At 42.8% G+C, this 15,093-nt stretch overlaps 1 protein-coding gene across 1 annotated transcript; it reads right to left on the bottom strand.

The window, feature by feature from the left end:
• Positions 1-426: 426 nt before the first annotated feature.
• LOC140291656 (NLR family CARD domain-containing protein 3-like) lies at positions 427-12,268 on the bottom strand. The gene is made up of 11 exons (XM_072379431.1): positions 12,132-12,268; positions 11,247-11,357; positions 11,040-11,162; positions 9,228-9,341; positions 7,085-7,163; positions 6,715-6,922; positions 4,765-6,553; positions 4,501-4,674; positions 2,743-2,904; positions 1,676-1,722; positions 427-1,549 (listed from the first exon to the last, which is right to left on the bottom strand). Exons 2-11 carry the CDS (start codon positions 11,312-11,314, stop codon positions 996-998), a joined length of 3,318 nt encoding a protein of 1,105 aa, XP_072235532.1. The 5' UTR covers positions 11,315-11,357; positions 12,132-12,268; the 3' UTR covers positions 427-995.
• Positions 12,269-15,093: the final 2,825 nt, after the last annotated feature.

Here is a 15,093-nt window from a genome sequence, read left to right as displayed (position 1 = left end):
TCCTCCAAAAGGAAGAGAACAGGCCTCTCCAAATCAGCCCAGACTGCGTTTTACCAAAAGACCATCGAGAGCACCCTAACCTACTGTATGACTTCCTGGTACGGGAACAGCAGAGCAGAAGAGGGACAGAGACTGAGCAGAGTGGTAAAAACAGCGGAGAGGATTGTTGGGAGTCCTGCTGTTACCACTGGGGACATTTACAACAAAAGCTGCAGAGGTGAGTGCATCATTCAGGACCTCTCAACTGTCTCTTTTCCCTCCTGCTGTCAGGAAGGAGATTCAGGAGCAACAGTTTCTTGCCGACTGCTGTTGGACTGCTAAACACAAAGTAATCACTGGCTGTCGGTCCCCACTATGCACTTTAACTTTGAAATTTTTAGTATTCAGCATTTATTCTATTATTATCATTTGTATTTAGTTTTTTTTTTTTTTTTAAAATACTGTATTTTCTTATAAATTTTACCTGACAATTTCTAAGTTTGCTCTGACTTCTTTAAAGTGTTTTAACTTGAGAAATAGCATTTAGTTTTTATGTACACATAATGACAAAGTGAATCTGAATCTAAATGAAGGCACATTCACCTGAAATAATGAGCTTTAAACAATATAATTCAGTCTTACACAGGCACTAAATGAATGACAAGTATTGAAATAAACCTGTCTACAATCACAAGCTGGTAGTTGGTTCTATGGTGGAATATTAACAAAGAACAGCAAACTGTAAGATGCTGCTGAATGTATGTACTATATATGTACTTTTAGTGTGAATGCTTTGACTGGAAACACAGAAAAACAACATCCTGGAAGAATGGCAGCTTCCATTTTAAAGGACTGGAAGAGGAAGAAGTTTCCAAGGAATCATTTAGAAGAGTTTCAAACAGAAACTGACTGAATCCATGAATCTGAAAAGGTGTTTCTGAGTGAAAGAGACTGACATGTACAGACTGAACTATCTGTTCAACAGTGGTTCTCTGACAGGAGGAAACTCTTTATACTCAACACAGAGAGACTGAGGAAGCAGGTGACCAGAACCCAAATCCAGGCAGCAGAGGTTCTTCAGTGAATGTGGTGTTGAAGGTGTGGAGGTGGATCAGTGTGTCAGAGGAGACTCTGTAGAAGGACAGAGTGCCAGCAGGACGGTCCACATACACTGCTGCTCTGTTAGAGACAGAGGAGGAGGAGGAGGAGGAGGAGGAGGAGGATGATATGATGTGTGTTTCTCTCTTATTGTGATAAACAGAGTAACCTCTATCAGAGCAGGTCAGACTCCAGGACTGGTCATTCCATCCAAACATACAGTCTCTGCCTCCTCTCCTGCTGATTCCTCTGTAACTCACTGATATATAAGCTTCTCCTCTCCACTCGACCTCCCAGTAACAGCGACCAGTCAGAACATTTCTACACAGAAGCTGAGGACACCAGTCATCAAACCTGTCTGGATGATCAGGATATGACTGAACCTCCTCCACACATGTCACCTTCCTGTTGTTGTCAGACAGTTTCAGTTCTTTGTTCACTGTGTTTGTGTCGATTGTGAGTTGACAGGAATCTGATGGAGAGAACAAACACAATCCAGCTGCAGTTATTGATCTATCATCTGTTCACTTTGATCAATGAGTGATGTGACAGTGTGAAGATGGTTGGATGTCATGAATCAGATGAAGAACACACTTACACTTCCTCAGACCTGGTGTCAACCATCGTTCTCCAGCAGGCTCCACCCTGAAAGGAGGAGGGGGGTCAGAGCAGCACAGTCTCTTTCAGCATGCAAACATGGACATTATATGGCTCTCACATACACATTGTTCTACACTGAGAAAGGAACACGAAAACATCTGGATACATCCACTGGAATTTAGCATCTGGAAACTAGAATGAAAGCTGTTGGACTAACATTGACAGATACAAAACTGCTTCTTTCAACCATTTCAGAGTCTGTTCATTTGAAACAAATATTTTAAACTGAAAGTCTGATTTTGAACTTTAAAAAAAAAAAAAAAAACATTTTTCAATTTATAATATTCGGTTTTGTGAAAATTATTACCATACATATTTCCAGGTTGACGGTAATTCATAAAAGGGAACTTTAGCTGAAAATGGTTTTACAAATCTTTGTGCTTGTTATGTTTGTTGGTTTTGTGGATCCAGGTCCCTCATCTGGCCATCTGCCAGAGTGTCTTCAGCTTCAGGTCCCTCTTTCCTCAGATCCTCACCGTCATTCATGTCATTGTCACTCATGGTATCAGGTTTGTCCTTGTTATCCATGTCAGGTTTTTCACAGTTCTAGTCAGGCTTTTGTTTTCGAAGTTTTTGTATACTGGCTCAGCCACGCTTTTTGTTAGACTGTTTAAAGAAATCAAGTTTTCAGTTCAAAGATCTGCATCCGGGTCCTATCTTTGCCACGCACATCACCCTAATCTCTCTAAGCTGGCGGTGCTAAGCTAGGCTAACATGTTCTGGACCCATCTCTGTATCTGATCCAGGGTCAGAGGACCAACAGACACTTCTCACTGTTGTTCCTGCAGATGTTCTCCTTAGAGACCTCCTCCACAAATATCTGCTGTTTCTGTTCAACCAGAGTTTCTGCTGTGAGCAAAGGAAAAAGGCTCCTACATGTGGGATTGTTCATGTAACACTCAGCAGGAAGCAAAAACACAGGGCTGAGTGCAGGACAGAGAACATGTTTCCAGCTCTTCCTCCTCTATCAGACATTGTGTGTGGCTGCAGCAGGCCTCTCCATACCTGAGTTTGTGTGGATCCTTCAGTGCAGCCGTCAGCAGCTTCACTCCTGAGTCTCCTGGATGGTTGAAGCTCAGGTCCAGCTCTCTCAGATGGGAGGGGTTGGAGGTCACAGCTTCAGCCAGAGAAGCACAGCCTTCCTCTGTGATCAGACAGCCTGACAGGCTGCAGACACACAAAATGTAAATGTAATTATTTACTCAAATGTCCTCCTTAAATTTCCTAAATAATTCTCTTTTCTGTTTTGGCCCAAGCACCAAAGGCGGTGCGAAGGCCCTTTGTGTCACGATGCGTAGTGCCAGAAGGGAGGACCCAAATGTGACTTAAAAAAAAAACAGATTTACAAAACAAAAAGCACAAGGCAAGAACCAAGGGCGCGGCAGAGCCGGAAGATAAGACTATGGCAAAACAAGTGGCAAAAACCTGAACTGCCAAGACGTGGCTAACAAATGTGGCATGAAACATGAAAGGTAAGGTGAGGATTTCGTGATGACTGTGAGTGAACCTGGAAACTAAATACTGGGGAAGGTGATTGGTGACAAGGTGCAGCTGTGAAACAGAAAACAGGTGGCTTGAGTGAAGCTAAGTGACAAGGGGAAAAAAATGAAAAGAAATTAACCTGGAAACATGACAAAAACCTCAAAACATGACAAAAGAAAACTTAAAACCTGACAATTTGTATCTGTAGCATTTATTTTCCTGGCAAACAAATTGATTTTGGGGGCCTTGGAAATTTAGCTCATGATTCAGGAATGGTGAAAAGGTTCATATTTGAACTGTCTCAGAAGTGGGTAGAACTCAGCCCTGCCCACTAACTTCACTGACGTGGATGAAATTTGATACATGCATGTCAACCCTACAAGACAGCTCTTGGAACCATCCAAAAATCAAACAGGAAGTCAGCCATTTTGAATTTAAATCTGATTTTAGCTGCAATTTTGTTCCTTATCAGGACTTGTATCTTAACAAACTCCTACAGGTTTTATCACAACACCCTGAAACTCGGTCAGTATTTAAATAAAACTCATGTCACCAAAGGATTGAATTTTGATGTTTCACCATCTCATAGGATATTGTTGGTTTGATCTTTGACTAATGACTCGGACCTCATTCACCACACCAACTTCAAATGGGGTCAGACATCAGATAACAAATACTTCATTTAGAAAACTGACTTTTCGCTGGATGGTGTGGCGAGTTTCAATATGTGATATTAAAAATCACTGCTATAATCATCCGAAAGTCCTCAGATTGATGGGGTTTCATCTCTTTCACCCTAAACAAATGCCCATAACCTTCCAACGCCCTGGCCCCGCCCACTGACAACAGGAAGTGATAGGCCTATATGTATGAATAATATATAAGTGAATATATGAAGAGATTAACTCCATATATTTATGGATTTTGACAGAAAATGGGCAACCCTTTCACGATGCTGATTACTAAAATTGTTTGTTCTCCATCTATACATCCTTCGAGGTACGAGCTCAGGCTCAACACCTTGGTGACAATAGCCATCATCGCTGCTTTTACCTTTTATATGTTTATTATTCTTTCTCTCATTCTCAGAAGTTCAGACATGAGGACAAAGTTTAACAGTAATGTTTGTCATGCTAAGGTTTACAGTGTCATCCTCTTTAATGTAAGACAGAATGTGGAAGCAAGATTCTCCCATTTCTTATGGGTCGGGATCTCAGGACACTCCATGCATCACATTAAGATTTGCACCATCATCAGTTATACAAGTTGCTTTAACCTAACCTGAGAGATTCCAGTTTACAGTTTGGACTCTTCAGTCCAGCAGAAAGCTGCTTCACTCCTGAATCCTGCAGGTTGTTGTTACTCAGGTCCAGTTCTGTCAGACTACAGGACTGGGAGCTGAGAGCTGAGGACAGAGCTTCACAGCTTCTCTCTGAGAGGTTACAGCCACTCAGCCTAAAGAGATGATAACAAAACAAGAAAGTCTTTATACACGTCAAAGATAGCACAGTACTGATGATCAAATCTAACAATCAGGATACTAACAGAGCTTTGTTGGAGGCTTTGACCACTGGCAGCAGCCTCAGAAGAGCCTCCTCTGAAGCAGAGTATTTCTTCAGGTCAAACACATCCAGATCTTTTCCTGATGACAGTAAGATGAAGACCAGAGCTGACCACTGAGCAGGAGACAGTTTATCTGTGGAGAGACTTCCTGAACTCAGGGACTGTTGGATCTCCTCCACTAGAGAACGATCATTCAGTTCATTCAGACAGTGGAACAGATTGATGCTTCTCTCTGTAGACAGATTCTCACTGATCTTCTCCTTGATGTAATCAACTGTTTTCTGATTGGTCTGTGAGCTACTTCCTGTCTGTGTCAGCAGGCCTCGTAGGAGACTCTGATTGGTCTGTAGTGAAAGACCCAGGAGGAAGCGGAGGAACAGGTCCAGGTGTCCATTTGGACTCTGTAAGGCCTTGTTCACAGCACTCTGGTAGAAGAGAGTCTCTTTTAGTGTTTCAGACTCCTGAGATTTTGATTGTTCTTCCATCAGGTTGACTCCAGAGTTGATGAAGGTCAGATGGACATGAAGAGCAGCCAGAAACTCCTGAACACTCAGATGGATGAAGCAGAACACCTTCTCCTGGTACAGCCCTCTCTCCTCTATAAAGATCTGAGTGAACACTCCTGAGTACACCGAGGCTGCTGAGATATCGATGCCACACTCTGTCAGGTCTGATTCATAGAAGATCAGGTTTCCTTTCTGCAGCTGCTCAAAAGCCAGTTTTCCCAGAGACTCAATCATCTTCCTGCTCTCTGGACTCCAGTGTGGATCTGTCTCAGCTCCTCCATCATACTTGACCTTCTTCACTTTGGCCTGGACCACCAGGAAGTGGATGTACATCCCAGTCAGGGTCTTGGGCAGCTCTCCTCCCTCTTTGGTTTTCAACACATCCTCCAGAACTGTAGCAGTGATCCAGCAGAAGACTGGGATGTGGCACATGATGTGGAGGCTTCGTGATGTCTGGATGTGGGAGATGATCCTACAGGCCTGCTCCTCATCTCTGAATCTCTTCCTGAAGTACTCCTCCTTCTGTGGGTCAGTGAACCCTCTGACCTCTGTCACCATGTCAACACAGTCAGGAGGGATCTGATTGGCTGCTGCAGGTCGTGTGGTTATCCAGAGGCGAGCAGAGGGAAGCAGTTTCCCCCTGATGAGGTTTGTCAGCAGCACATCCACTGAGGTGGACTCTGCAACATCAGTCAGGGGCTCCTTGTTGTGGAAGTCCAGAGGAAGTCGACACTCATCCAGACCGTCAAAGATGAACACAACCTGGAACTCTTCAAAGCTGCAGATTCCTGCTTCTTTGGTTTCAGTAAAGAAGTGATGAACAAGTTCCACCAAGCTGAACTTTTTCTCTTTCAGCACATTCAGCTCTCTGAAAGTGAATGGAAACATGAACTGGATGTCCTGGTTGGCTTTGCCTTCAGCCCAGTCCAGAGTGAACTTCTGTGTTAAGACTGTTTTCCCAATGCCAGCCACTCCCTTTGTCATCACTGTTCTGATTGGTTCTTCTCTTTTAAGTAAAGCTTGAAAGATGTCTTCTTGCCTGATGGTTGTTTCTGGTCTATTTGGTTTCCTGGATGCTGTTTCAATCTGTCTAACCTCATGTTCATCATTGACCTCTCCAGTCCCTCCCTCTGTGATGTAGAGCTCTGTGTAGATCTGATTCAGAAGGGTTGGGTTTCCTGCTTTAGAAATCCCCTCAAACACACACTGGAACTTCTTCTTTAGCCTATATTTCAGTTTACGTTGACACACTGCAGCGAGGGTTTCTGAGTGAACACGGATAAGACTTTTGTCAGTGCTTCATAAAACATTTAAAAAAATCATCTAAGCTTCATTAAGTATTTGAACATGTGTTGTTCTGTGTGTTGAGACATCAGTAAATGTGTCATTTATCCAGCAGGTTAAATCTTTAGAGAAATCCTCTTACTGCTCTGCAGACGGTCAGCCAGCTCCTCCTGCTTCATTCTCCTCAGGAAGTGAACTGTGATCTTCACTAAAGCCTCTCTGCTGCTCCTCTGCTCTTCATCCTCATCCTCCCTCTGACTCTCTAAGCATTCTGGGTAATCTGCACTCAGAACCTTCTGGATCTTCTTCAGCTCCTCCTTCACAAAAGTGACCATGTTGTCCTCCAGCAGCTGGAACAGAATACTTTATGAATGAGCCAATCAGACTGAAATCATGGAGCCAAACATCAGATCCATGTTGGACACACTGACAATCCACTGGTCTACAAAGTGCAGCATGGAGATGACTGTGAACAGAATAGATGGAAAAGTAGTTGTTGTACATGTACAGACCATAAATATGGAGTCCAGCTGTGTTTGATGCTGCTGGGCAGACTGACCACTGGGAACCTCTGAGCTCTGCTGGTCCACTCTGTGGAGGAATCATGAAGAATGAGCTCACATTCTGTCTGTCCACACAGAGACAAACACAAGGTAAAGCTCCATGAAGTGATGTGTGGATGTGAACAGTGAATCAGAGGACTCCCTGCAGTGGGAAAGCTTTACTGGTCCTGCTGATCCCACTGAGAATCAACAGCTCAGTCTGCAGCTGCTTGGAGCTTTCAGCTCACTTTGGTTGGATCCAACAGCTTTCAGCAACCCCTTCAGAAAGCTTTCCCTCCCTGCTGAAGTTCCCTGGAGCAAGGCAGCCAGAGCCAGTGTGTGCTTGGATCAGACTGGTTGTACTGGTATGCTCCCAGTGTCAGACAGATAGATGTTTAAAACAGAGTCGTCACTGAGATAACTTGATCTGTCAGTCAAGTTGTACTGAAGATGTAAAAAGAGATTAAATGCTTTAGTTTCTTCCTGTCATCTGTAAACTATTACAGTACCTTTGAACATCTGGGTGGAGCCTTTTCCTTGGAGTACGTTTTATAGATCGGTCAGTCTTCTGGCACTTGGAGCTGGATTTAGGTTCAGGTGAGCCTGACTTTTCCAGCTTCCTCCTAAAGAACACAAAATAATTGACAAAAGACAAAAAGGCATTTAATGACAATACATCTGAAAGGATATTTCTGAAAATCTCAAAATATTCAAAACCATATTTTGTCTCCAAGTCAAGACCAGACTGATGGGCAATATTTCAACCACCTAAAAAATACCCCAAAAAAAAACAGATGCATCGTAATCAACCTGACTGTGTCCTTCAAACAAAGTCATTAATTTGTGAATGAACTGCACTTTTACTTTGGAAGTCAGAGGCTTCACACTTCCTACACTGTGTTAGAGCCAAAGCACAAAGGTGACACCTGCTGGACCAGCCTACAGACACTCAGAAACACCCCCTCCAACATCCATTCTTTCCTCTTGTTCCTGCTGTGTTTGTGGAAAACATCCAACACACACCGCTTCACATATGTGGAAGGGAGGAACAGGAAGTCCAGAACTTAGAGCAGGCAAATGGGGTGGAGTTAATAAAAGGGGCTGGAAGGCTCATTTGGGCCTTTCTTCCTGCACTGACACACCTGGGAGCAGCTGAGCTGAGGCCTTTGTTTGAAGCTGAGTTGGTAGGCTCTACTTTTTAGATGTTTGAAAGCATGATTTTAATATTACTTGATCACTAGAGAATAACCATTTGGCTGTTTATTTGTGGTATGAATTGTTTGTAGGCATTCTGTGTTGGGAGGGGACTGATCTATTGAATGATTGTTTAAAGACGTCAGCCAAGAAGGAGGTACGCTTAAGCAGTGCTGAGATATTTTAAAATAGATTTTATTCTTTCTACAACAAAACTAACATGATTATCTCTGAATGTTGCCCCCAGTCACCTGCATGCCCAACTGGAATGAAGGATTATGTTCCAGTGTGAAAGGTTTTCAATGGAGATGGGTCTAAAAAAGCCAACCACTGTTTTTCCCAGGTTTATTTGAGTTTGTTTTTAATTTATCATTTGGGCAGGTTTTTTTTTTTGCGGCGTTTTCTGCCATCTTTAAGGGGGGAGACTGCGTAGCAGTGCGGCCATTTGCATGTGCGCTTTATTGTGTGGTTTGTCACTTTAAGATTGCTGTGAATAGGTAAATTGAGTGTGTAGTGGTATTTCAGTCATAAATTGCCATGTGTTTGTGATGTTTTATCTTGCTGTGCATAACTTAAGAAGGCTCCCCCCTCCCCCCGGTCGTGCAGTCTAGTCCCAGGGTTGTTTTCTTTTTAACCATCTCATGTTTGGTCTGATTGTATTTTTTGTCTTTCATAATTTACCTACTCTATAAGTATTTTATCAAAAAATATATTAATAAAATTGATATTTTTTGTATAGCAGTCTCTGGTTCCAGTTTACTCTGGGTCTGTGCAGTTAATATAACTTGGTCACGGTTATATGAACATAGAAATGGATGTGAAACAGAGCTGAGCTCACATTAAACACATGTTGGAATAAAAACTGTTCAAACTGACTCTGCTACATTTTACTCCGTTACAACATTTACACTCAGCTCACCTCTTTGTGGATGGATGTTGGTCTGATTTGAAGTTAAGAGGAGGATCCATTGACCGGTCACTCTTCATGGACACACAGCTGGGTTCAGGTCCAGGTCTGAGTCTCTGCTGGATCCTGACAGAAAAACACTAGTTTTCTTCAAACTAAAGTATTCAGTGATAGTGTTTGAGTCTGCAGTGAGACGGCCTGTCAGAGAGTCAGTGTGGCTGCTGTGGAACAATGTTACAGCTCCCCCTTGTGGCAGCTCTGCCACTCTGCAGGCAGACGTCAGCAGGTGTGTGAAACTGGAAGGCGGAGTGAGCATTAACAGCCAGCCGCAGCATGAAAATCTGACCGCCTCAGAGCAGAGTGCTACAGACAGGGCTGCTGTTTTTCATCTGTGAGGAATTTGACCAAATAATTTCAGACATGTCATTAAGGTGCCTGGGATTTGTGTGAACCAGTGGAAAAGGGGTATAATTAGGCACACTCCCACTGTAGGAACCTTTTGCAGTTCCTCTAACCTTTTAAGGAACTAGGCCGTTTTTTCGCGCATTTGGACATACAGGAACTAGGGACCACGACCCTCGGTTCCTAGAACCATTTTAGCTCCTCCTCCGAGGCGGGGTCTTTTCTGGGTTCCATAGGAACACATGATGTAGGTGTTTGGTGGTTGGTAGCTCCGCCCCTTGTCTGAAATGTTTACTCATACGACACGGACACAACCGGCGCCTGTTTAATAAGTTAAACTTATTAACGTCGTCTCCTTTGTCTGCGGCGCTCTGCTCTCCTTCTCTCCTTCATGAAACGAAGAAGTATCGCCTGCTGCTCGATTCTTCATCTCCTGACTCTCGCTGTGCGCTCTTCCAGCCTCCATCTTAGATGCCTGATGTGATCGTCCATGATTAATATCACCGTCATGCAGACCATAAACACGGTGGCCTCCTCGCTCTCCATGTTAGCTTCTTGGTGGTGTTGTTTTGTTTTCTTCTCTCCTTACTTTTTGTGGGTTTTGTTTTGCTGTTGAGTGGCGCTACAGTAACACGTCACGGTTGCAGATCAGTCCCGACCAAGGTCCCCGACTTATGTGCGAATGCAAAATGAAACAGTTCCCCTGGGGAAGGGCAGTTCTTATAACTAAATTCGAGGTGGACAGTTCTTAGAACTCTCTGTCCGAATGCACCTATTGTTCTCAATGAATTGAGAAATTTTCCTTTTTTTGGCGCTATCATTTTTTAATTTTCTGTAGAACCGGAAGTACTTTATTTTGAAGGACTTGAAACTATGTAATTAATGTAGTTTAATAGAACATTGGACAACAACAAAAGGAAAGAACAAACTTTGGTTCAAAGTTAAAATCAGGACAAATAAAAAGGCTAAAGGTAAGGTTTAGCACCATTTGAAAAGGAGGAACAAAGTATATTTCTGTGTACTTCCGAAATGTTTTGCATTAAATTAGTATAGCACATGCTAATTGGGAGCTACAGGTTGATTTGGTCATTTTGTTCTTGTTTCTTCAGAAGGTCGTTTTAAACTGACGTCATTAAACACAACGTGTGAGAACGTAATATTTCTACATCAGCCGCCCTGTTCACTACATAATCAGCATCCTGTGAAAAAGCCACATCAGTGGACAGATATTCAGCAATATTCTCCCTTTGTTTTAATAAAGAGCTGCAGGACTGAACTAAAATATCACATTACACACATGATGCAGCTAATTAGTCTCATCAGAGACATCAAGAACTGATCCAAGTCTCAAGTAATTCAGCTGAAAACTGGTTATCATCTGAAACCTGATGCAGCCTCCACTGAATACTGACAGATACTCACTGTTGGGCTGATGGAACATCATGTTGGAAATTAATAAACCAATCATGTGACTTGTCGCTCTTAAAGGACACACAGCTGGGTTCAGGTTCATGTTCAGGTTCTGATTCAGGTTCAGGTTGGTTCCTGTGAATAAAGGTGGTTTGGTGATGTGAGTGCTGAGCTCTGACATGGAGAAGAGTCATGGACAGTTAGAGATGGTCATCTCACCTCTGAGCTTTGCTCTGGCTCTCATGTTCCCCACACAGAGTGGTTTTAGTGTCCTCACACTGCTCCATGCTGCTGAATTCACATCAACTCACACACACTTTCTACCTTCATCTGCAGAGGAAACACAAATCATTCATCTGCACATCAACTCAAATCCTCCTCTCCATCATTTGGGCTGTAAAAAGATCAGCTGCTGTACTTCCATCAGTCCACTAGATGGAGGCATGGAGCAGCACAGACATCATGATCATGATGATGATGATGAAGCATTTCCATTCAGTGACACACACTAATTATCTGAACCTGCAGCATTATGATAAATCTGATATCTGAAACACTGATGGGCTGAATGCAGGACTGAACTGACATGAACAGCTATACTGTAGATAAGTAGCAGCAGGACTCCAGAAATCCATCCTGCAGGATCACTGCAGTCTGACAGGAACCACCAGGGAGCGCTCACTCCTCTCTGTTAAATATTATTCACCCACTGATGAGTCCACATGATCACACACAGAGGCTCCAGACACACCTGAATTATGATCCTTCATAAAACAGGTTGAGTATCAGAGTCCAACAGGATCAGAGTCCAGGATTAATCTGGGTCTCATATCAGGACTCAGAGTTTTATTGTGAGTGTGTTCAGAGAGCAGTGATGAACAGAGTGTCAGTGAACAGCACATTCCAGTCAGAGTTCCTCTGTTGGAGGAGAAAACAGCAGCAGACTGAGTGGGAAACATTTCATGTTGGTAACAAGCTGCAGCTCCTCATCAACACACACTGATTGTTGCTGTTTACTCTCAGCTCACATGACTTGTGTCTCATCAGCAGAGGAAATCTCTCTCTGCTCAGAGACTTTGTTAAATGAATCAAAGTGTCACTTACTCAGCTTCTTCCATGAACTTCTTCCCTCTGCAGCTCTCTGCTGTCTGGACCAGGTCTGTGTGGAAGAAGAGGAAATCCTCTGCTGCTTCTCCGACATCAGTCCTCTGTGTCTGCAGGCTGCCGTCACTCTGAAACTCTGCAAAGCATAAAAGAGTCTTAAAGTGATCAGAGGTCAGCTTTATATGACTTTAATTCATAAATAATTAACCTGCAGAGCAAACAGCTTAAACAGAGCTGAAGCCCTCAGTCCGATCACTGATCAGCGCCTGGACATAAAAAACTGAAGAAAATGATTAATTTGTTCATGTCGTTGGAACCAAAGCTCTGGTGAAGACTTCAAGGCAAACTGAAAAGTGTTTTTTTCCCCAGTTTGTGTGTGAGGGAAAAAGCTTTCAATGTACTGCATTCAGGACCAAAGCTGACTCATGTTTGGTGATAATTCATCTCTTTCAGTGGTCACTGCTGGTACACGAGTTACAGGTGAGGTGGAAACACTTGATGTCAGAGAATCAGGTGAAGTTATTGTGACTTATAGAAGCTGCTGGACTGCAGCTAAACACTTTAAATGTTTCTGACAGCAAACATCCAATCAAAAGTGTTCAAAACAAGATAATAAAAATAAGATTAATGATAAACTTTTATGGGCTGGATGTGAATCGTGTGAAAGTTTGTGATTTATTGATCATTTTCAGTAGAAACTGATAACAACAGCATGTGGTTAACATGAATAATTTTAGAAGTGATGTTGAATTATTTCCATTGTTGTGAATAATATTAACAAATCCTGCTGTTGGTGAGAAAATCCCCACCTATTACCTGCCCTGCCCCCATCAGGGGTGGAGCTGTGACTCATTGCAGGCAGCAGCTCGGCTGTGCCTCAGTCTGTGGAGAGGAGAGTCCTCTTCTTTAACGCTCTGTTTGAACAAACTGTGAGTCTGAGCTTTGTCTTCAGTAACTTTCCTGTTTTACTTTATTGTTGTGTTTAATCCAAGTGGAAAACATTTAGTCTTGTTTCCTTTTTCCTTTTTGGTTTAGTTCAAGTAGTTTAAGAACAAAGATTTAGAGTTTTGTCATTGTTTGCATTTCCTGTTAAAAAATCCTCTAAAACTAAAGCGTAAGTCTTCAAAATGTTGAGGTGACTAAAGCTTCCAGTCAAAGTGAACTGGGAGATGTTGCTTCATCATCATCAGAATCATGCTGTGCGTGCTGGGCTGCAGCTCCATGCCTCCATCTACTGGACTGACGGTAGAAATCCAGCAGCTTCCTCTGCCTCAGACTCCACACTTTAACTTTATTTGGAGATCAACAGGGATCAACATAATTAATATATTTATAATACAAAGGGAAGGGTTTTAAATCATGTGTGTAACCACCAATAATCTCTGGTTACAGCACCTAAGGGTCCAAGATGAAGAGTACAGCTTTAACTAATCTTAAATATACTGAGGGGCATCACCGTGCTGCAGCTGAGGTGCAGATGAAGGTAGAAAGTGTGTGAGCTGATGTGAATTCAGCAGCATGGATCAGTGTGAGGACACTAAAACCACTGTGTGGGGAACATGAGAGCCAGAGCAAAGCTCCATCTCTAACTGTCCATGACTCTTCTATCAGCTCTCACATCAAACCATCAGCAGCAAACTTCTCTCAGTGCTGGAACTGGAGCCAGTTGTGTTCTTCCAGAGTGACCACAGAGAGGATTTTAATCAGTTTAGGATCAATATTCTGCCTCAGTGAGCTGAGTTGTGTTTGAGTGGTGGTGAAATGTAAAGAATTGTCTCTTTCTGCAGTGAAGTGGCTTTAGTGGGGTATGAAAATGTAAAAGCTATCAGAAGGTGCCTGTGTGGCTCTCTGCTGATGATTATCTACCCCACAGTTTGTTGCTGCATGTGGACTTGATTGTGCAGTTATTGTGGTCCTTCATGTGCAAAACAGGAACATCAGTGAAAGAGTAATCCAGGATGGTTCTTCTGGTAATTCTAGTGATCTAAACTTAACCGGCTCGTAGATGAAGGAGGACCCAGATTCACATGCAGGAGTCAGAGGAATGAGAACTTCATTCAGAACTCAATGAGCAGCCCTGGTCATACATGTGCTGAGGGAGGCGATGACTAATACAATCAGTAACAGCAACCAGGAGTGAAGCAGAAGCAGAACTAAATAAAATGCACAAGGCACTGAGCAAACAAAATGAAACAGGAAGCAAACTGACTGATGTGCAAAAGTGAACTAATTTCAAGATGAAAAAGAACAGAACTCCAGAGAACAAGATCAACAGGAAAACTGAAACATTTAACTTAATAGCTTGCAAAATATGGAAAAATAGCGCTGAAAAAGAACATTTCCCACTTAAATAACACTAAACTTAACACAATTTAGCAGCTATGATGTGAACACAAAAAGAATAAACTCATCTGGCCATTTCGCCCACACATTTATCAGCAGGTCATACTTTTCTGCTGCTGCTGGTACAAATGTGCCTTTCTCTGCTCTGCAGGTCATCTCTCATACTGGGGAACAGATTCTTTTTCAACCTTTTGCTGTATCCTGACACTGGATTGGCTGCAGGAACTGGATGAGCGCTGGTCTCTGAGCACTTGGACTGGGTTTGGTTTCAGATTCATTTGCACATTGATGCTAAAAGAATCTTCAAAGCATCTTGCTCTGTTATTATTGCTTTTACTGTCATTTCTAAGAGCTTGAATATGCAGCTGGGCTCGAGTTCTGTGATGCACACTTTCATCTCCATTGATCCTTTCTGCAGTTCCACCACTGCTGGAACACTGATTAAAGGTGAAATAACACAAGGCCAGGGCCGTACGCAGGGCCCAAAAAATACTGAGGTCATGAGTCAGAACTTCTAGTCGGGTTCAGGGGCTCCCCTGGAAATTTTTTTAATTCCGTTATTTAAATCTGGACATTTCTAGAGTCTTAAAAGAACAAAAACAACATAATGACTCTTAGG

This window comes from Leuresthes tenuis, unplaced genomic scaffold (assembly GCF_036924035.1).
Source record: "Leuresthes tenuis unplaced genomic scaffold, fLeuTen1.0.hap1 SCAF_1, whole genome shotgun sequence".
Taxonomy (NCBI): Eukaryota; Metazoa; Chordata; class Actinopteri; order Atheriniformes; family Atherinopsidae; genus Leuresthes; species Leuresthes tenuis.
This window is presented reverse-complemented; position numbering and strand designations above follow the sequence as displayed.

Excerpts from the sequence above, each read along its gene's own strand:
- LOC140291656 (XM_072379431.1), bottom strand. The coding sequence starts at position 11,314 with ATGGAGCAGTGTGAGGACACTAAAACCACTCTGTGTGGGGAACATGAG. Across the intron at positions 9,342-11,039 it reads GATGTTCCATCAGCCCAACA|GATCCAGCAGAGACTCAGAC; the intron begins GTGAGTATCTGT and ends TTTTTCTGTCAG. Across the intron at positions 2,905-4,500 it reads TGTAAACTGGAATCTCTCAG|CCTGTCAGGCTGTCTGATCA; the intron begins GTTAGGTTAAAG and ends GTGTGTCTGCAG.